This window comes from Athalia rosae, chromosome 8, assembly GCF_917208135.1.
Source record: "Athalia rosae chromosome 8, iyAthRosa1.1, whole genome shotgun sequence".
Lineage (NCBI taxonomy): Eukaryota > Metazoa > Arthropoda > Insecta > Hymenoptera > Athaliidae > Athalia > Athalia rosae.
The window spans coordinates 6,262,830-6,284,407 of record NC_064033.1 but is presented as its reverse complement, the minus strand read 5'-3'; the positions used below and the strand labels follow the sequence as shown (position 1 = coordinate 6,284,407).

At 44.7% G+C, this 21,578-nt stretch overlaps 2 protein-coding genes across 5 annotated transcripts in view; one reads left to right on the top strand and one right to left on the bottom strand.

Moving 5' to 3' along the window:
* The first annotated feature begins 175 nt into the window (after positions 1-175).
* LOC105691019 (endoribonuclease LACTB2) lies at positions 176-2,625 on the top strand. The gene is made up of 4 exons (XM_012409251.3): positions 176-489; positions 581-886; positions 1,295-1,955; positions 2,107-2,625. Exons 2-4 carry the CDS (start codon positions 756-758, stop codon positions 2,224-2,226), a joined length of 912 nt encoding a protein of 303 aa, XP_012264674.2. The 5' UTR covers positions 176-489; positions 581-755; the 3' UTR covers positions 2,227-2,625.
* A 2,147-nt stretch (positions 2,626-4,772) lies between these two features.
* LOC105691023 (nuclear factor of activated T-cells 5) overlaps positions 4,773-21,578 on the bottom strand; it is a 43,834-nt gene continuing 27,028 nt past the window's right edge. For 2 of the 4 annotated variants that reach the window (XM_012409257.2, XM_048659542.1), the window contains exons 2-7: positions 11,233-11,507; positions 10,663-11,023; positions 10,057-10,575; positions 9,518-9,979; positions 8,068-9,458; positions 4,773-6,948 (exon numbers count right to left, since the gene is read on the bottom strand). In XM_012409257.2, coding sequence (XP_012264680.2) covers positions 5,968-6,948; positions 8,068-9,458; positions 9,518-9,979; positions 10,057-10,575; positions 10,663-11,023; positions 11,233-11,507 — 3,989 coding nt within the window. In that variant the 3' untranslated portion in view covers positions 4,773-5,967. Of the gene's footprint in view, positions 6,949-8,067; positions 9,459-9,517; positions 9,980-10,056; positions 10,576-10,662; positions 11,024-11,232; positions 11,508-18,719; positions 20,428-21,578 lie in introns of those variants that run through there. The other 2 variants (XM_012409256.3, XM_012409258.3) reach the window with 2 other exon arrangements.

Sequence of the window (21,578 nt, the reverse complement as noted above, 5' to 3'; positions counted from 1 at the left end):
CGAGGCCTCACGTCACTATACGGCCTGCACTTCGTTTGCGAGGCGGTTGGAAAAAAACCGAAGAAATAAGAAGATTGCTTTTTACGCGTGAACGGAAACGCCGATTTTACTTTACTGGTGTCATAACCGCGGCAGGAGCAAACGAAAACGAGGGAAAAAACAAAAAGCCTTCGTTATCCTTTTGTTTATCCTTTTTTTTGGTGCTACTTACTTTCCTCGGTGAGCGAACGAAAACTCCCGTTTGTCGGCGATCCTCTTCCCGCTCCGTTCGTTCCGTCGTTATAGATGCTCTTCTTTTTAACACGGGTTCGAAAGTGGCGCTTTTCCGCTCACGTGTGACCAGAGCAAAAAGTCGTTCCGCTCCCCCCCCCCCCCGTTGCAAATCAGTGTCGTGAACGCGGTAATCGTACGCGCGTCGAATCCAAGGTCAAATCGAGAGAATTTCAGGTGTGCGCACGAAGCGCAATTCTTCGGCGATAAGCAGCGTCGGTAAGTCAGAGACCTTGAATATCCCGAAGTGAAATAAGATAGCGTTAGATAACCTGCGGACGCGATGACTCATTTTACGTTTTGTTTTGAGGTTAAAAACTTTGCGAAAGAAATTCTCCAGAGATCCAAAAGCGTCGGAGCTTTCGAAGCGGAGCGATCGTTGACGGAAGATTTTGAGTTCGTTTCGAGAATTCTCGCTCCTCGTCGACAAAATTCGGGGGGAAAACTCAGGTTTGGTTAAAACCGGCTCGATCGACATCAGAGGGATGACCAACTCGCTGACGGCTATACCGTTGGTATCGAGAATTTCCAGCAGGGTAATCAGGGTCCTCGGATGCAATCCGGGACCCATGACCCTCCAGGGGACCAACACTTACCTCGTGGGAACAGGGAAAAGGTGATTTTTGAGTCGAGAAACGATTTACCGCAAGCGGTTTTCGATGCGGAATATAGTTATCGTAAAAGAAAAGTGCAGAGAGTAAAGCGACGCGTTGTCGAAATTGAAAAACCGAATCCTTGCCGACAGCCTTCGAACTTTTTAGTCCCAACAAACTCCGCTCGGAATCGAAGCCTTTCCATTTTGAAAAACGCGATTGGCGGCGTTCCTTTTTTTTCACCCGAAAAAAGCCGTCCCGCCCACCGAATCAGGGACGAAAATCTCCTGCCTCTTCCCACTTTTTCTTTCATTGTTTCGGTTTCGTTTCACAGCGAAAAAAGCAGCCTCAACTTTCGACGGTTATCTATACCGATTAGGAGTAGGATTTCGAGATTTCTCAGATTATCAAAAAGTTGTGAAAAATTTCAGGCGCATCTTGATCGACTCCGGTGACAAAGAAACCGCCCCCGAGTACACGAGGCTCCTTTCCGACGTCCTGAAATCCGAGGACGCGACCTTGGAACACCTTCTGCTCACCCACTGGCACCACGACCACGTAGGCGGTGCAAAATCGGTCCGCAATTTGTTGACGTCCCACAAAAGGAGTCCCGACGAAAATTCCCTCAGGATTTGGAAGCTCCCGCGTTCGCCGGGCGACGCGACGACCTTGACCGAGGAAGAGCGAGATCTGGGGGATTTCGAGGCCCTGGAGGACGGGCAGAACTTCGAGGTCGAGGGGGCGACCTTGAAGGTCAGGAGAACGCCGGGGCACACGACGGACCACGCTTGTCTGCAGCTGGAGGAGGACAACGCGCTGTTCAGCGGGGACTGTATCCTCGGCGAAGGTACCGCGGTCTTCGAGGACCTCCGCGACTACATGAAATCGTTGGACGAAATCGCCGATATGGCGCCGGCCGTCATCTACCCCGGACACGGTCCCGTGGTAGACGACCCCCTGCCCAAGGTCAAATTCTACATCGAGCACAGGCGGAGGAGGGAGGAGGAGATCCTGGAAGCGGTCAGGAAAAATGCGGATCTCCAGGGTAACGCAGGGCTTTCGGAAATCGACATCGTCCGAAGGGTCTACAAGGTAAATGTGCCTTGGAGCGAAAAGCAAAATTCTTCTTTTTTTTTCTTTTGTTTTTGGTTTTTCCCCAAGCGAACCGCGATGCGGACATTTTTTTTCAAAGGTAAATGTGCCTTAGAGCGAAAAGCAAAATTCTTTTTGTTTTTTTTCTCAGAACACACCGGAAAATCTTTGGCCCGCGGCCGCGGAGAACGTCGGCCATCATTTGAAGAAACTTTCCAAGGAGGGTAAAATCTGTGGGGAAAAAGGTGGCTGGTTCGCACGTCGAAATTGAGTGGGACGTTTAGTCAAAATTCAGAGAATTTTTGTCCCGAGGAAACCTGAGCGAAAATTTAACGAAACCTGGAAAATTTGTCCGGTGAAAAAAAAAAAAATCTGTATATAATGTAAAGAAAAGTACAAGAGGACATAGTGAGTTGTACGCATCATTTATAATGTATCTGATAAATTTTTTGTTTTTGCATTACAACATATTGACATAATTATACGTTTGTATGACAGATATAAAATATATATGATATATATGTATATATGTATAATATAATTCTTGTATACGTGTATCAGGCCTTTTCAAGAAAGTGCATTATATATATATATAGTCAGTTTTACTTTCTCTTCGAGATTCTTCTATCCGAAACACGCTACCCGTTTTTCGCGAAGGAAACAACAAAAACGAAAAGCTTAAATCGGTTTTTAGTTTTACCAAATTTTCCGCTCACCCGTTAAAATTCATCAACGACGATTCTCGTCTGTTTTTTTACAAATTTGGAAAAATTTTTTTTTTTCATCACCGTTTCTTCTTTCCATCGGGTATTGACAATAGAAGAATCTCGACGTCGATAAAATATATAAATTTCATTAAAAAATCTTTTCGGCTAACGTCCAACACATATATGTATATATTAGGGTGTTTCGGAAAAAAAACTTTCCTAATGTTTCCATTTTTTTTTGGGAAACGGGCTCAAAATTTTTGCTTCGATTACAAAAAGACGCTTTTTTAAAATCTTGCATTCTTCTTTCAAAAATCTTGTTTATTTGCACGCCCCTTTTCCAATTTCAATGAGTTTAATGAACACGTAAAAAATCTTTTTTTTTTTTGCTATCGAGAATCGCTATGGATATGCCATAAATTCAACTTTGACCTCGAACTTGTGGATCAAAAAATAGCTAAACTAACCTAATTTATCGGCGAACAACATAAAATTTAATCCTACGGGGCGCATGTAACTATTAAAATCTAATATTAAAACTTTTGATCCCGTTTCCAAAGGAGTGAAAACAAAAAAATAATTAAAGGAAAGGAAAAGTTTTTTTCCGAATCTGGTCTCCGTGTATAAAATCTATATCGGAAATAATATTCTCTACTAATTCGATCGATTTCATACCCTGTGAAGACAAAAATCTCAGGCTTACATTTCGAATCGTTCATACACTCTATGTAATATCTATATGTATATATACCTGACTTTTGGTGAGTCGTGGTCGGCTGAGCGAAATTCATATCAATAAAACACACCGATTTAATTCACGCGGCAAAACAAAGGTGTATACATACTTATGGGTATAATCGTTGCACTGTATATTGTTTTTTTTATTTCTTATTTTAAATTTTTAAACTTCTCATTTCGATGTGGTAAAAACTTTTTTTTTCTTAACTTTTTAATTTCTCCTATTTTTTTCCTCGTTCATTCTTCGTCTTGTGGTATCAAATTTTTGTCAAAAATCTTCGTTCGAATGAACGTGAGAAAAAAAAAAAGAAAAATTCATGATATTTTCAAATTTCGCGTGCACGTTTACATTCCTTTCTCATTTATAGCGTGTCTCCGCCATTTTTTTTTTTTTTTTGTTTTTGTTTTTTTTGATTTTATGCTTTTTTTTTCAACAATTTTTTACGTCACTTTGTTATTCATATATCCATTCACACACATATAATACGTACAATATGTATGTACCCGTTATTCTATCATAGTCTACATACTTTCCTGTTGTGTCCACATATAATATATATATATATATATATATATAACATATACAATAATCTCTTCGTCACATAGACTATTTTTATTATGCATAGGGTATGTAGATTGTTTTTTTTTTTTTTTTCAAACTACATGCCTACATATATATATTTGATTTTATTTCAATAATCATCTATGTAAGATTTTCGTCAAAAATATAACATGTCAACAATGAAAAAGAGGCAAAAAAAAAAAATAATAATTCATAAAAAAAAAAAGAAAAAAAACCAACAAGAAAAATAAAACGATAGAAATCATGGACAAAAAAATTCTTAGTTCTTTTTCTTTTCGTTTTTCATTAATCTCCACTAATCAACAACGCAAATATCTATTATTATTATGATAATAATGATGATTATTATTATTATAATAACAAAGGTACTTATTTATTTTTTTTTTAATTATACGACAACGTTTGATAGATTGTATTAGATATATAATAATAATAATAATAATAATAATAATAATAATAATAATAACAACAAATGATCCATCGTAGAGAATGTAATCAAGTCAATGGTAAAATAATGATAATAATATTAATAATAATATTAATGGTAATTACAATAATTCATAGAATCATATCAATTTATAGGCTCTTATTCTTTAGGTACAATTGGCAAACGAACGAGAACTAATGCTGATTCTGATTGAGTCAATGGTGAAAAAAACTAAAAAAAATTGAAAAAAAAAAAGAAAAAAAAACAATTACACCAACCAAAGGAATGGGCGAATTTTTCTATCGGACAACGTCGGAGAATATAATCGAGATCGACCAACGTTCGATGCGAATGATGAAAACTTATTTTTTTTTTTGTTTTTTTTTTCCATTAGTCCGAATAGAAGTCGACAGCGATTCGTTGACGCCTAACATTTATTGATAATGTTTCGCATATGTAATGAGGTTTTTGTTTCGTTTTTTTAATATGTATAATTCTTTTTTCTTTTTTTTTTTTTCCTTTTCTCTTGAGGGAAAGGCATATAGCCGGCTGGCACTCGGAAATATTAGAACGGTAAAAAGACAACGAAAAATACACCGTACGAGAATAGTTTGCCTTTTTGATTCGCGTATATAATATGTACATGTGTGTGTATATGTATATATATATATATGTTATGTATGTATAGGTAAATAAATCGTTACAATCATTATTACGCTTGAACGTTTCGTCTGGTTATGTATATATATGTATATATATATCTATATATATATTTGAAAATATAGCCGTACGTATATGTATATAATAACAAACTCTAATTGTCGCGCCTGTTGCGCCCGTCTTACTTAAACAGTAATAGTTTTCCTTCATCGTCAATTAGTAATTACATTTAACAGGGAGGGTGTACGGGGGGGGGGGACATGGGAAAGAGGGCTTGTAGGGAGAGGAGAGGGGAGGGGGGGGGGAGTGACTCGTTTCCGTTTGAACGCACGCGGATTAAACAGCCGTTTTTTTTTTTTTTTTTTTTGGTGTTTTTTTTTCATATATAAAATCGAAACGAGATGGAAGAAAAATAAAGTCTCTCTTACGAAATTGTTTCGTCTTCACTCTCAAAGTCTCAAGAAGGCACTTCCTTTACCCGAAAAATGAAAAAAAAAAAAAAAAAAAACAACGCCGCCGCCGCCGCTTAGAACGCGTCGTTAAATCGAAAAATTTCAAAGAGCAAAAAAAATTTTACAACCCGTACAGCGTTATTGTGTTTAAAAAACTAAAAATCAAAACAACGAACACTAAAACAAAACTAAAAAATAAAAAAAAACAAACAAACAAACATTGATATACGTAAAACAGGTTGAAATACAGCCGTTGGAATAATAACGAAGCCTATGTACATCGAATCGATTTTGAGTAGTTTTCTTTCTCTTTCTTTTTTTCTCTTCTTCTGCTTCTTCTTCTTCTTTCTTTTCTTTTTTTTTTTCGGGCCGGGGGACGGGGACGATAATAATACAGCGGTGACAAAACAGTACGATAATTCGTGCGAATCCACCTCACGTCGGACTACATGAGAAAACCGCCCTGATCGAAACAGCTGGGATTTATGTAGCTCAGCAGATCGTGTTCGGACATAGAGGTGAGTTCCTGGGGTAGCATGCCGCCAGCGTCTTCCGGTTTCCTGGCCACCGCGCCGCCCTGATTAACCACGCCGTTGCTCGTGACGGGGACGTTCACGTTCACGTTCACGTTAACCTGACCGTTGGCGGCGGCGGTCGCCGTTTTGTTGGCGACCTGCTCGACGATGCTGCTCTGCCCGGTCGGCGACTTCGGTAGTATGCCCTCCATCGCCGTGTTCATCAGCTGGGCGCTCTGCGTCGCCACGCTGTTCAGTATATTCTTGGTGGCTATGATCGCGTGGGCCGTGGTAGTCGTTATCGGACGATTGTTTATTATGTCCTGCGTCGCGTTCGTTATCACCGAATTTATCGCCTGCTCGGCGGCGGTCGTCAGCCTCTGCTGGCTGGGCTCCTGCGCCGCCCCGCTAGCGAGCGCCGAGCTCGCCTCCGCCACGAAACCCGCCGGCTGGCTCAGCATCGAGCTTATGTCCTGCTGCACCGCCTGCTGCATCGCCTGCGCCGCCTGCGCCTGCTGAACCGCCTGCTGCACCGCCTGAACCTGCTGAACCACCTCGTGGGTCGCCTGCTGGACCGCCTGCTGGACGACCTCCTGCGTAGCCTGCTGCACCGCCTGCTGCACCGCCGGCACCGCCTGGACCTGCTGTACCGCCTGCACCTGCTGAACCGCCTGCTGGACCACGTGGGCGTGCTGAACGACCTGCTGGACCACCTGCTGCTGCGCCTGCTGCACCGCCTGAACCGCCTGCTGCTGCGCCTGAGCCACTACCTGCTCCACCTGCTGCTGCGCGTGCGCCATCACCTGCTCGACCTGCTGGACCTGCTGCATGGCGGCGGCCTCCTGATGCGCCAACGCCTGCATCTGCTGGATCTGCTCGGCCGCCGACGGGATAGTGGGCTCGACGGGTACCTGGAACGTTTAGCGTACGGTTGTAGAGGGGAGAATTTTTGAAGGCCGCAGTCTCCCTTTGCGGATTTTTTTTTTCTTTTCTTTTTTTTTTCGAATTTGAATTTGAGTTTGATGCTGACGCGCAAACTTAGGGAAATTTTTTGACCGAACGGGGCGACAGTCCGGCCCCGATTTTTGAGAAACTTGGCACGGGGGTTGAGAAGCCCAAAAACGCTTTTTACGCTGCTCTTTTCGAGTACCTGAGTCTGACTTGAGAAATTCAAAATGGCGGTTCCAAAATGGCTGCCGAAAATGGCGAAAAATTGATTGATTCTCACGAAAAGTAGTGGAAAATTGTTCTACAGGTCGCTGATTCTGAAACTGAGCGTGACAAAACTGGGAATTCTGAACGACAAATTCAAGATGGCGGCAGACAATAATTTAACCGTCGCTAGGAAATTATTCGCTACAAATTCGGAATTGTGGTGCAGAAAGTGGCTCTTTCACTTCTTCTCACCACTTTCTTTACTGTACCAAAGTGTACAGTAAATTGCTATTTATGCAATAGCAGATGTATTTTATTCATTTTTTGTTATCTTTAGGACGAAAATAACAAGGTTTTCCGCCGCCATCTTGAATGTTTCGAATTTCCGGTTCTCACGGTCAAATCCATAGCCAGCGACAAGGAAAACAGTTTTCCACTACATTTCACGAAGATCGATCAATTTCGCCGCCATCTTCGGCAGCCATGTTGTCTCCGCCATCTTGTTTTATCGCGGGTGGCTTTGGGGTTGGTTCTCAACGCTCGCGCAAAGTCCCGTCGAAAATCGGTCGGATCGGACCACTCCGCGGTCGTTCTCGTTGGGAGAAAACGTCCGATTGAAACGTGTGGAGAATTACTTCGAATTTTCGGTAACTTGATTTCCGCGTGTTCCATGAGCGTCTGATTCTCGTTTCGTCCGGCGTGATTCCTTGGTCAAAAATGGCGGGTTCGGGAAACCGAACATTGGGATCGGGATTTCGGATACCTGGAGTCAACTTCAAAGTAAGCTAATCCAGAGAACGACAAAGATGCCCACGTTTTATTGTCCGTTCGTTAATAAGTTACGCGCGGCGTGGCGCCGTTGGCTCGTTTCTCACCTGTAACGGCTGATGATTGGCGCTGACGCAGGTCGGCGAGGACGCGGCGCCCGCGGCGGTGACCACCGGGGGCTCCTGCATGGGTGGCAGGAGGGCGGCGGCTATGGTGGTGAGCAAACTGTCGCCGGACGACCTGCCGTCGTTGCCGCCCCCGTTGCTCGGCGACACCGCGACGTTCACCGGGGTCATAGCCTGGACGTTCAATGTCGGCGATGGGATAAGCGCCTCCAGTATCATCGCCTTCACCGGAATCGGCGGGCTGGTCCTCGTGCTCTGCGCGGGGCTCCCGATGACCTCGTGCTGCTGCCGGTGCATCGAGTCCACGCCGGGCGACACCGAGACGTGGTTCATCAGGGCGCCGGCGGGGGCCTCGGCGGCCTGGAGCGAGGTGCCGATCTGGTGCGTTTCCGCCGCGGAATTTACGAGGGCGTCGAGTTTCACGGTCGCCTGGGTAGGGGCGAGGATGTCCGGCTGCTGCTGCTGCTGTTGCTGCTGCTGTTGGCGACCGGTGGATATTATCGAGGCCCGCTGCTGGATACCGCCGACGAAGGCGTTCGCCGCCGCGTTGACCTCGTTGTCCTTGACCTGGGAGGCCGTCGACTCTATGTGGTTCAGGTACTTCTCGATGCTGTGGCCGCTCTGGGCGGGCAGACTCTGACCCGGCGCCGTGGTGGCGAAGGTCGTCAGGGTCGTGAAGTCCGACTGGTGCTGCTTCATGCGGAGGTCGACAACCCCGGCGCCCTGGACGCCGACTACGGGGCCGTTGACGTCGCCGCCGGAGGAGAGCAGCCCACCCGAGTCCTTGTTTATGTGGTGGGGACTGAGTACCTTGACCTGCGGAGTTTCGTGAAGGGAGGCGAACGGGTCCTGGGGGTCCAGGGCGAGGGGGTGCTGCTGGTGGATCATTTCGGCGACGCCCAGGAGACCGGCGGCGGTAGCGTCCTGCGCCGGGGCGACGTTGGCGCTCCCCATCAACGAGGGGGGCGCCTCCCTCGAGGCCTCGTTGGACAGCTGGAGGGGGCTGGAGACCGCCTGCGCTCCGTTCGACGTAGGGTTGGGCAGACTCTGCATGCTGTTCTCGCTCATCATGCTGTTCTGGCTGTTCTCGTCGAGGACCTCGGTCTTCAGATTGTCGGGCAGGATCAGCTGGAGGTTGGACGAAGAGCGCCGATTCATTATGGGGTTGGCCACCAGAGGAGGCGGCGGCATCATAACCTCAGCGCACGCGTTCTGACAGCTCTGGGCCTGCGAGGCCCACATCATTACCGGGGTCACGGCGGCACCGGAGGACGAAGGCGACTGGCAGGACTCGCTCTTCAACGTCTCTTGCTGCTGCTGCTGCATAGCGGTGACGAAACTCGAGGCGCTCGCTACCGAGGAAGGAAGACGAGCTGGAAATTGAGAGGTTTGAAACACACTTTCTACTGACACCGGTCCACAGAATACTCACAATTTGGAGACACGCATCCCAGCGTGACGGCGGCCGCTGCAGGTGTGAGGGAAGCGTCCGCAGGAGTGGTGGTGAGCGACGGTGAGGAGGATTCAATTTTGCCTACGGAGGGTTCCGGTGCTGCAGAGGCTGCGGTGTAGAGGAAGGTGTGAGGCTCGCTGGTCTTACCCGAGGAGACGGCGTAGAGTTTGACGCTGACTGATTCCGCAGGCTCCAAGTCCTGGCGTCTGTAGGGTGGCACGACGCAGACCAGGTGAGTCTGCTGGAGGAATTCTTTGTCCGGAAGGACTGCGCACTCCCAATGGGGCTCCAAACTGCTCGACAGGTCCTCGTTGTCCAGTTGAAACACTATCCGGGTGTCCTTCAAGAAATTCTTACCCAAGACGAACAACTCGAGACCACCAGTGCAAGGACACGACGTCAATGACTTCTTGCTTATTTCTGGTATTCCGGGCGGTTGGGCTGAAAAGCAGAAGGAGCGTTGTGAAACCTGAGAGTCGGGCTGTCGTGGCCTTCGTACGCTCCGATGGAATACTCACTGCAGACGATGGGCTGCGAGCACACTTGCAGTGTTTCCGACGTGCCATCGGAATGTGTGATGTTGGTTCTGAATACCATGCGACACCTCGTCGACTTCTTTTTACTGCGTCCCTGAAGGACTCCGGCCTCCTGCGGGAACCTGTGCTCTACGTCGACGTTCCTTTCTTTCAGTATACCCACGCAGTCGCAGGTGACCAGCATCTCTTTAGCAGGGTCCATGTCCACTTCTATAACTATGGTACCGTCCACTTTCCTTTCGACACACGGCGTGGAATTTTTACCACTAACTCTGCACGCTTGGTAAAACATGTGAGGAGCCACACGACCGAGGTCCGTGCCGATGAAGATCTGTAGGGTAGCCGGCTTCTCGTAACCGATCAATCTGACTATTGGAAAACCATTGCCCGTCCGGTCTTTGACAGCTCCGCGTGACCCTTCGGTCTGATAACGGGCTCTGTGCTGCTGTTCGGGCTGACATATTATTTGCAGTTGGGTTTTGCCGTCCCTGGATGCGCTGCCTGAAAAATTTCAGTGATAACTATCCATCAGAGCAAGGGAACTGGAAAGTTTTTGGGTGAATGACAAGCTGTCACTTTTATACTCACAGAGTTGAGAGGTTAGGGTGATGGGGCCCTGGTGAGCTATCGCGGCTCGTTTGGATCCCAGAACGCCAATGGCGGGCCGCGGCCTCGTGACGCCTACAACGCGACCTACGACGCCGCCGGAGGTACTTCTCGGAAGAGAGGCGCCGCCGATGCTGTTCGCGCTTCCGCGGGAAGAACCCTTGGCGTCGGTGCCGCCGCGCGCCTGCACCTCAGGAAACGCAAAGTTCGCGTCCTCCGATTCCAGTTTTATGTCCATTCTTCGACGTTTCGAATCCTCCTCGCCCGCTCCGTTCCAACCCTGAAAGTTAGATGGTGGCAGACATGAGTGGAAATAACGGGGTTCCCGGTGCTGCGGACGGATCTATTGCAAAAATTAAGGTACTTCATAATTCGTCCAATCGTCATGGAAATGGAATGAGTGTCGTTCCAAAATGAACGAACGTTTTTATCGAAGAAGAACGAATGAAAGAGTCGAACGAAGAACGGAAGCAATGATGAATGAAAAGTGGGGGGGAGATGGTTGGGAAAATGAACAGTCGAATGAGGCTGTTGTAAAAAATGGAGACCCACGTTGTTCGTCAACTGTTGCTGCTGTTGTCTTTCCTCGAATCCGAGTCCGGAGTCGTTGGAGTTGTCGCAGACGTCCTGAGCGGATATCAGTCTCGCGGCGAGTTCATCCGACGTTCGGACGCCGGCGTTCTGTCTGGTCGTACCCAGTAGAATCTTGTGCTGACCGGTGTGACGCGGATGGTTTATTCTCCTCGACGAATGCGCCCTGACCGTTGGGGTCGCGGTACCTCTCACGGAAGCCCCCGTTGCCGACGACGACAATCCTCCGGCGGTCCCTGGAGGGAAATCAGAAAAAAAAACACTAGACGTTAGACGGAGGAGTTGACTTAAGTAAATCAGACAATTGGTCACGGAGGTGCAATTATACCGCGACTAGCGTGTAGAGGAGATTTGCGAGGAGCGTTGAAATAAATTAGAGGTAACGCGGCCGGTCGTTTACGGTAGGTTTCAGAGATAGGAGTTTAAATTTTGGTAAATAGTTTACTCGATTTTGGGTAAAATGTTTGCTTCGGTATTAATGACCTATCGGAACGGTGCGTCCGAACAATCTCTCGATGCCCATCAGCGTTGATTTCTTTCATTTTTCGTTTGAACGTATTTCAAAATTGTTTTCACGTTGTCTATTGCGGCGATTGAGGAAAAACAACATTTTTTTTGTTTTTTCCTAGGAACCGGGCTCAACAGTTTCGTCTGGATGCCAGGATATGCCTTCCGAAGTACCCACCCTTGATATTGACATTAGGAACTTCCGCGACGCCATTTTGGATTTTCCATATAAGAATAAAACAAGAAACATCGTTTCTTTTCCTTCTGATTTATTTCACTGAGGAACAACACGTCGTTTTTGAAAGTTGTCATGATATTTTTGTAGGGAATCGAATGCTCTAGAAAAAAGGTCTGAGGTCATTTTTCGATATGTCAACTCGGTCAAAAGTTATTCAAGGTCAAAGTAAAATTCACTATCAATTTAGCCGTTTTCTCAAAAAAAAAAAATGAAAAATAAAAAATAACTCCTGAATTTTGCAGTTCATAGGGCTCAAAACGAACTGAACTGAAACTTGAAAACCATGATATGAATAACATGATGAGTTCGATAAACACATTCGTAAAATGAATCTACTTTTTTCTGGACTGTATTATAAAATGTTAAAAAAAGGTGAGGTATTCATGAAATTTTCTGCTACTTTCGAGCTCGAATCATTTGAAGATATTACTACCATAAAACTTCGAGGGCGTAATAACGATAGTTCTATTCTTCAAAACTTCTGGAGCTAAAAAATAAAGTTTCAATTAATTTCGAGCCCTTTGATCTGAAACATCTAGGAATTTTTTCATGTTATAAAAAACGGCTACATTGATGGTGAATTTGTCTTTATCCTTGAATAACTTTTGACCTATTCGACCTATCGAAAAATTACCTCAGACCTTTTTCGTAAACCGTTCAATTTTCTACAAAAAATATCATGTCAACAATTTTACAAATCGACGTGTCGTTACTTATTTGAAAAAATCAGAAGGAAAATTAACGATGTTATTCTTACGAAAAATTCAAAATGGCGATGCGGAAATTCTTAATATTAACATCAAGGGCTCATACTTCAGAAGGCATATCCTGGCATCCGGTCGAAACTTTTGAGCCCGTTTCCTAGAAAAAAATAATGTGTTTTTGATTTTCTTTTCTTTTCTCAGAGTCACCCTATATCGTCTATATTCCGCTGGTTACAGCTTCGAATTCCGCGCGAGTTGTTCTCTCAATTACAGTCGTTCTTCCCAGAGACGTATATCACCGAGGAGTTAACGAACCTGAACCGAGTGGTCACGTGATCGTTCAAATCTCGATTAAAGCGCAATATACATACAACGGCGTAGCAATATTCCTGCCCGCGCAAAGCAGCCCTATCCTCGTTTCCCTGCGTTTAAAAAGAAAAGAAAAAAAGAAAAGAAAAAGGAATCGCATCCGATGGAGCGCGAATCCGGAAAAAAAAACATAATAATTTTCTCAAAGAAAAAAAAAAAAACGACGACGACTACGAGAATATACGTATGTGCGCGCCGCCCGGACGTCGACGACGAGGGTCGTCGTTCCCGTAAGGATGGCGCAGGGCGAGCGCGGTCCGCCGTTGCCCCCTAGCTGCTGCAGCAGAGACGCACGTGACACGCGCGTCTTTGAAGCGGAAAATTTCGACGCAAACATCGAAACGCCGGTGGCCCGGGGTCAAGACTCGCCCCGAGGCACACGGCCGATGTCGCTGGCGCTCTGTCATTTGTTATTCGCGTGCACCGAAGACCGAAGACCGACAACAAGAACGGAACTAGGCGGCTCTCTTATCACCTTGCGGGCGGCCCCGCGACCCAGAGGGGGCTGTTTCTCTCGCTCGGTCCACGTGGATATCGAACGTGGATATCGAATTATGATATCGCGTTATACTACAGATGCCGAAAGGGCGTATCGAATAAAAAAAAGATTCCCCAATCGACTGGAATATGAGTGAAATACAAAAATCTTTGGGAAAAACGAAAAAGAAAACAAAAAAAAAAAACAATGTTTTTTAGACACACTCTTTCGGGCTTCAAGATTTTCTTTTCTTAAAGCCAAAAGGGCGTATCGAAAACAAAGATTCCCAAATCAATTAGAATATGAGTAAAATACAAAAATCTTTGGGAAAAACGAAGAAGAAAAAGAAACAATATTTGCAGACACGCTCTTTTGGTTTTGAGAGTTTTTTTTTTCTCAAAGCCGGAAGGGAGTATCTGGTAAAAAATTGTTTTCTTTTTTTTCAATCTTCCCAAAGATACATGTTACTTCAATCATATTAGAGTCGATTGTAGAATTTTATTTCTTTTCTTTTTTTTTTTAACACGCCCTTTTGGTTTTGAAAATGAAAATTCTTGAAGTCAAAAGGGCGTATCTGTAAAACATTGTTTTTTTTTTTTTTTGTTTTTCCCAAAGATACATGTTACTTCAATCATATTAGAGTCGATTGGAGAATTTTGTTTCTTTTCTTTTTTTTCTTCAACACGCCCTCCTGGTTTTGAAAATGAAAAGTCTTGAAACCAAAAGGGCGTGTCTGTTAGAAAATTGTTTTATTTTTCGTTTGTTTCTTTTCTTTTTCCGACACGCCATTTTGGCTTTGGGAATAAAAATTCTGGAATCCAAAAGGGCGTATCTGTGAAAAAAATGTTTTTTTTGTTTTAGTTTTTCCATACAGAGTCATGTTACTTCAATAATATTTGAGTCGATTGGAGACTTTTATTTCTTTTTTTTTTTTTTTTTTTTGCGATACGCCCTTTTGGCTTCGGTAAAGCGATACCGCGGGTCATACCGTGTACACACGAGGGGATCGCGCAATCTCAACCTCGGGGCGTCTTTATATTCTTTTGTCTTTCCTCTGAAACGGGTATACATATATGCAGCATGTATATGAAAAGGCCGGATTGTTGTTCAAGTTTTGAACCGTGTGTACGACGGTAGAATTAGTCCGCCGTTCAAAGTCCACGAGTGCAGTGAAAATATGGTATAATATAAGGAGAGTCACAAAATATGTATACATTATATATATATATATATATATACATATATACATGGCGTAAAGAACGGCCGTCTCAACGGCCTCTGATTACCGGCGCAAACTACTGGTCAATATTTACGGAAAAGCCTCGTACAACATTTGCCGTTGCATTTTCCATTTCCATGGAATATCAATTATGGTCCTTACACGGTTGGACGAACTCAGGGAACAGAGAGAGAGAGAGAGAGAGAGAGATAGAGAGAGAGAGAAAATATAAAATTTATTTCATCGTGGGGGCGTGCTCCTCAACGACCGCAGAGAAAAACGAACTTAGGACTAAAGAAAAGCGACAGATAATCCGAAATGAAAAAGCGTCGCGCTCCGGACGACGGAGGCGTTGCGGCCGCGTGTCCCGGCCGCAACGAACGGGTTCAAAAGTTCGCTCCGATTGCGTCGCCTCCGCGATCGTCGGAAGAATCGCGAATGAGAAGGAGGCGGCGTCGGGGGGGCGGGGGTGGTATGGGGCGGGGAGGAGGGGGGCGAATGGAAGGGCGCAATTACGGGAGGGGTTGGCCGAAGAGACGGAGCGCCGGAGCGTTGCACATGACGATGTACAAAAGTATATATGTATAATGTTTGTACGGGTGCGAGGAAAATCACGGAGGTCGATGTCAACGACCGGACTACCTATGCAACGATCGTTTGTCGGGTCGCGGAGGCGCCAATCGGGCAGCTTTCGAGGTGCACGCGTCGCGCGGCGAGCGGCGGGAAGTGCATCGACGACGCTCTACGCGTGACGCGGGTCGCTCGTGTATGTCCGTTGAGTTATTGAAGAAAAATGAAAAACAATTTTTCATAGGGGTTTTTGAACAATTTTCTCAAAGTAAACTAATTACCGTGAAATTTCGCATAAAAGCTCGTTTCATAATTAACGAATTTTGTTTGAACACTTTTCCCGAAAAAAAAAGCATTTTTCACGTGGTTTTTTTTTCAAATTTCGGAGTAAATTAATTGCGACGATATTTTACAAAAAAAGCACATTCTATAGAACATTTCATGACGAACAACTTTTGTTTGAATCTTTTTACCAAAAAAAGCATTTTCCACGTAGGCTTTTCAAATTTCCGAGCAAACTAATTGCGATAAAATTTCGCAAAAGAGCTCATTCGAATGATCATTTCATGGCGAACAACTTTTGATTGAACACTTTTCCGGAAAAAAGCATTTTTCACGTGGTTTTTTTTTTTCAAAGTTCCGAGTAGACTAATTGCGATGAAATTTTCCAAAAAAATCTCATTCTATAGATTATTTGATGATAAACTTTTGTTTGAACCTTTTTACTGAAAAAAAGCATTTTTCACGTAGTTTTTTTTTACCAAATTTCCGAGTAAACTAGTTACCATAAAATTTCGCAAAAAAGCTCTTTTCATAGATCATCTCACGCCGAACGTGACTTTTTTTTTCGAAAATTTTTCCCGAAAAATTGACATACATGCAGGAAAAAAGTTACGTCACAACGTACATGAATTCTCCATTTTTTTTTTCAATACTTTTTCGCGGCCAAACCCTTCCGAAAAAAAAGTCAGAATTTTGAGGTGATCTTTCTACCGGTCCTCGGCATTCGGGGATCGAAAATCGGGCGACGAAGCTGCAAAAACTTTTTCAAAATCGGCGCACCGATCATCGGCGGCGCGACATCCTAGGGTCACCGTGAAGGCCTCTCAAGGTCGTTTCGTAGCAGAGAAAACTCGGAGAACTACACGGAGTCAGATCTACGCGAAAGATAACGCGCGTCACATCGAGAATAAATTCTCCCCCCCCCCCCCCCCCCCCTTATTTCCCTCGTGCGTCGCAACGATCTCGCTTTAACGCCTACGTTCCGCGTGAAATAATCGTTTTATCGTTCCGTCCGCCGCGGCTACCTTCAGGTGCCACCGCGCCGCACCGCGCCGCCGATCGTCCGCTGTTCCCTTTTGTTTGTCCGATCGTGTTTTGTTTCGTATTCCTTTTTTCTTTTTTTTTTTTTTTTATGCCAGTTCCAGTTCCAGTTGCCCATCAATGACATCGTAGATAGCCTACTTCGGGAGTCGAGATAAGGAGGGCCGCGAAACGCGCTCGATGTGGAACGAAATAAACAAAAAAAGGAAAAAGTCGCCCATCGAGACGCCCTGAGTTTCGGTTTTTCTTCAGGCTCGCGATCGACGACGAGCGTACGCCACGGGGTAATAGGTGTGACGTAAAGCGGAGCCGACGGGCTCGACGCGTTGCGAAGATTTTCGTCGGCGCCTGTCGGCGCGCGCGCGCGCCCAATTTTTGAGCAATAACACACCGCCCGGAGCGATTTGCATCGGACGACGCGTACGTAACGGTAGTGCCCGGGTGATACGCGGTCGACGCCGAGAACGCAAAAAAGGCGGTCGACGCGTTTGTTGAAAAATTGAAAGAAGAAGAAGAAGACGGAAAAATGAGATAGAAATCGATGGAAGCGCGAAGACGACGAGGAGGGCCGGTGGTTCGCGGAGCGACGGAGAGAGGCGGTGTCGACGGCGACGCGCGTTCGAGACAACGCTGTACAGTCCGGACGAGCGGAGCGTTGGAGAAAAAAAAACTTTGTTATTACGTAAAAGCGACGCGACGGAAGATGTCGATCCCGCGATCGAAGCGGCCGTTGGATTCTGGAGCGCGAAAGAAATCGGGCGTTCGAACTTTCTTCCTTCTATGCCCTCCTCCTTTCTTCCCTCTAACCTTCTAATTTCGGGGGAATAGACGCGCGGCGGAATTTGGCGACCGAAAAATTTTTCGAAACGTTTGTTTTTCGATATATATGATCTTTTGGAATTTCTTTCGAAAGGAAGAAACAAAAGAATTTTCAATTTTGAATGAATCGAATGGGAATATACTTATACAGTTCAAAATTCAAAATGGAATATAGTTTTCGAGTCAAGGTTAACAACGGACGATGACATTTTTTGTTTTTTTCTTTTTCTTTTTTCATCGTGCTTTTTTGAAGGGTACTGCGTTTGGTCTCGAAACTTCATTTTTTTTCTTTTCTTTTCTCTTTTTTTTTTTTGGAAATTGAAAATTTTTGCGAATATCTTTCGGAATTTCTTTCGAAAAAGGACCAAAAAGAGCCTCGACACACGTCGTTCTGGATTGAGGGAAAAAAAAAAATTTCAATTTTAAACGAATTGGCTAGAAATATTCACAAGTTAAAAATTAGATTTAATAGAGTTTTTGAGTCAACGTTAACAATGGACGATCACTTTTTTTGTTTTTTCATAACTTTTTTGAAACTGAATATTCTTTTCTTTTTTTTTTGGAAATTGAAAAACTTGGCGAAAAATTTGGTTTTCGATATATCTTTATCGGAATTTCTTTGGAAATAGGACCAAAAAGTGCCTTGAACACACATCGTTCTGGATTTGAAAAAAAAAAAGAAGAAAGAATTTTCAATTTCGAACGAATATTCATGAGTCAATAATTTATCATTCGTTTCAACAAATTGACTAGAAATATTTACGGTTATACAAAATTGAAATTGGAATTTTATATAGTTTTTGAGTCAACGACGTTAACGACGGACGATCGCAAATGATTTTGTTGTTCATTTTTTTCACGACTTTTTTTTCAAAGGGAAACCGCAAAACTCGATATCATTTTTCTCGTTTCTTAACTTTGTCGAAAAATTGCAAAAACTTGGCTATTTTCCTTACAACACAAATAAAACACGTCACCCCGTTTCGCCCCCGCTCTTCCCTTATCTGTTGTTCAACGTTATCTAGGGCGATCGGAACGATCAAACCGCCTCTGCAAACATATATTTTCGTATACATGTAATAATATACGAACGATTCGTCACGTGACCCATACAGTCACACGCACTAACGCGTCGTACACCCCGACGCACGTTTCGTTTCCCTCCACGCCTCGTCCGAATTTCTCCGTTTCGCCGATTTTATACTTTTTCAATGGAATTACCGGGATGCAAGTAACCACCGCCTAGTCCGGCGTAAGCGGCCGCTGACGATCTTCTGTGCTGCAAAAGTAGCATCCCTCCAACGTTGTGCCCGGTGACCGCTCTGCCTAGCGATCGCTTGCAAACGAAATCGGGTGCCATCCAACCCTTCGACTTTTTTTAACAACAAAAAAAAACAAACCACGCTCCTTTTCTATCACTTCGCGCACTTCTTTTGTTTTATGTTTTGTTCAATTTTTCGTTCTTCGTTTTCCCAATCACTCGGATTTTCTCCTCCCTCTCTTAGTTTATTTTTGAGTCTGTTGTTTTTTTTTTTTTCAATTATTTTGCGCGTCTTTCTCATAGGGTCGTCACGCGACAAGCGGCGGCGTCGTCTCCGCGTTCCGGAATCGTCGAAGAGATTTCCGCATCCGAACGCAGGTGCGTAAAATCTATGTACCCACGTTGCGTAACGTATACCTGTATATGTAACAACACACTTCGTATCTATGTAATTTCCTCGCGTCTCTTCTTCTAGTTTGCGCTAAATGCGGCAAACAAACTAACGCGGCGTTGTTTTTTTTTTTTTTTTCTCCCCCCCCCTCCCCGATTAATAACAACAATGATAATAATGTACGCTCTTGTTAACGATCACGTGACACTCGTCCCGATATCTCCACGATAAAATAATATAGTTCGACCCGACGCACCACGTGTTCCTTCTGTCCCCGCGGCTCAGTGTAGCCCTGCCATGTTTTCAACGGCGCTACTTTTTTCGTCTTTTTTTCTCTTCTTCTTTTATTTTTACAGTTTTCCGCCCACTTTGTTCTTTTTTTTGTTTTTTTTTTTCAGTTGTTCTTTTTTTTCTGTTTTCACCTCGCGATCGTCGTCGCTTCAGCGATCACGACCGTCGCGACGGTCGCCGCCGCCCCCGTCGTCCGCATCGTCGTTGTCGCAGCGGCAGCAGCAGCAGCAGCAGCAGAAGAATAAGAACGAGAAACAATCGCTAGTATCGTCGCACAGACGCCGCCTGCCGTTAGCGGAGCTAAAATACGCCGATTTTTCGACCGACGATTAGCGGATAAAAAATTCAACGACGACGACGAAACGCTCGCCACTTTTCTTCTCATCGACGTGCAAAAATCGAACGCGATCGAACGAATCCGCGCGTTCCACGTTCCCCTCGCCGTCGTTCGCAACGTCGCGTAACGGAGATCGAAGATCGTCGCGACGATCGATCTCACCGACGATAACTTCGAATCCTCGTTTTTCGTCTTTTTTTTTTTTTAAACCCCGGTCCGCTTCTCCTCTCGCTTTTTTCACAATTTTTTTTCTTTCTTTTTTCTTTCTTTTTTTTTTTTGCTTTTTCGCTTTTTATCGCGGATCACCGAGTCGCACTCTGGGTAGCGCGGGCGCTAGCGCGCTCTCGTTGCGACGTAACAACGATCACGCGGCTACGAGCGCGGAATGTACACGAGTTTCGTGCTTTCGTTACGACGGCTGCGGGACGCGCGAAAAACAACGACGCCCGATTGTATCGCGCACCGGATTACTACTAGTGTTCGCCTCGCGTCGCCGACCGCGGTGAATCGTAGACCGAATAGCGAGTAAATACCTCCCACCCCCGGTGGCGCCCGCGGCCCCCGGGCTCCTCGTTCTCCGCTCCGCTCGGCGGAGGCGGCGGGGGGAATCGGAGAATCGAGTCGGAGACGGCTAATTATTATTGCCGGACGACGACGACGACGACCGAAGAGCTACACACACATACACACTCTACTCCGTGCGCTCCTCTATTTCTATCGCCGTTTCTATTTCTATCTCTATCTGTGTTCATCGATCTACGCCTCCCTCCCTCTCTCTCTCTCTCTCTTTTTTATCCTTCTCTCTCTCTCTCTTTCTCTCTCTCTCTCTGTCTGTCGCGTTACGACGCGGCATGTCGGCGTAATACACCCGAGGCCTGTGAGAGGTTCACGACGTGGCGAGGGTAACGAGTGAAGTTTGCCCACGAATTGATGATTATAAAACAAGTGTTATAAAATAGCTTACACGATCCGTTAGGCGGGCGACGAGGGGTTTTTGGGCAACGCGTGAAATTTCTTCGGTTAGCGCTTTTATCTAGATATGTTTACCTATGCGGTACATAGATAATGGCAATTTTTGGGAATGCGGGGTCCCCGCGTCCTATCTTCGATGATGGAAAAGTCGAAGATTTCACATTTTTCGAGATTTTTCTTCGTTTGTTTCTGTTTTTTTTTAAACAAAAAAAATTGTTACGAGAAAATTGATTAAAATTTATTAAAAGAAAAAAAAATAAAATACGAGAATTTTAAAAGTCAGAATGTATTTAGAATAGTTCTTGCAGTTTCAAAATACAAAAAAAAAAAATCTTATTTAATTGTGCAGTAATTTTTTTCTTCCGAAATTTTGATGTTCTCATTTTTTTAAGTATTCTTTATGGCAAGGTAGATATACGTGAAAAATAGAGTAATTTTAGAGAAGAGAAATTTCAAATTTCGAATTTCTTATGACCGAAAGATGAATATGAAATACATACTACGCATTAAAATCGTGGGCCACCCTGTTTTGGCTCAAAAAAGAAAAAAAAATTAAATGTCGAAGTCCCGTAAACTGGTCGAAAAAATTGGATTAGAGTTATGAAGCGTTCCGAGGCTGCTGCGCGTCTTCCGGATGTTTTCGGTTGATTTGAATGTTTTTTTTTTTTTTTTTTTTTTTTTTGTAGGATTTTTGGATTTTGAATCAGAGAAGGTTTTTTCGCGCCATTTTGCGGCTTGTTGTTAATGAAGCGGCCCCTAATTCGAAACGCGTTATTTTAGTTTTTCCTCACATTTTTTTACACAAGTTATAATCTGTTGATCGAATAT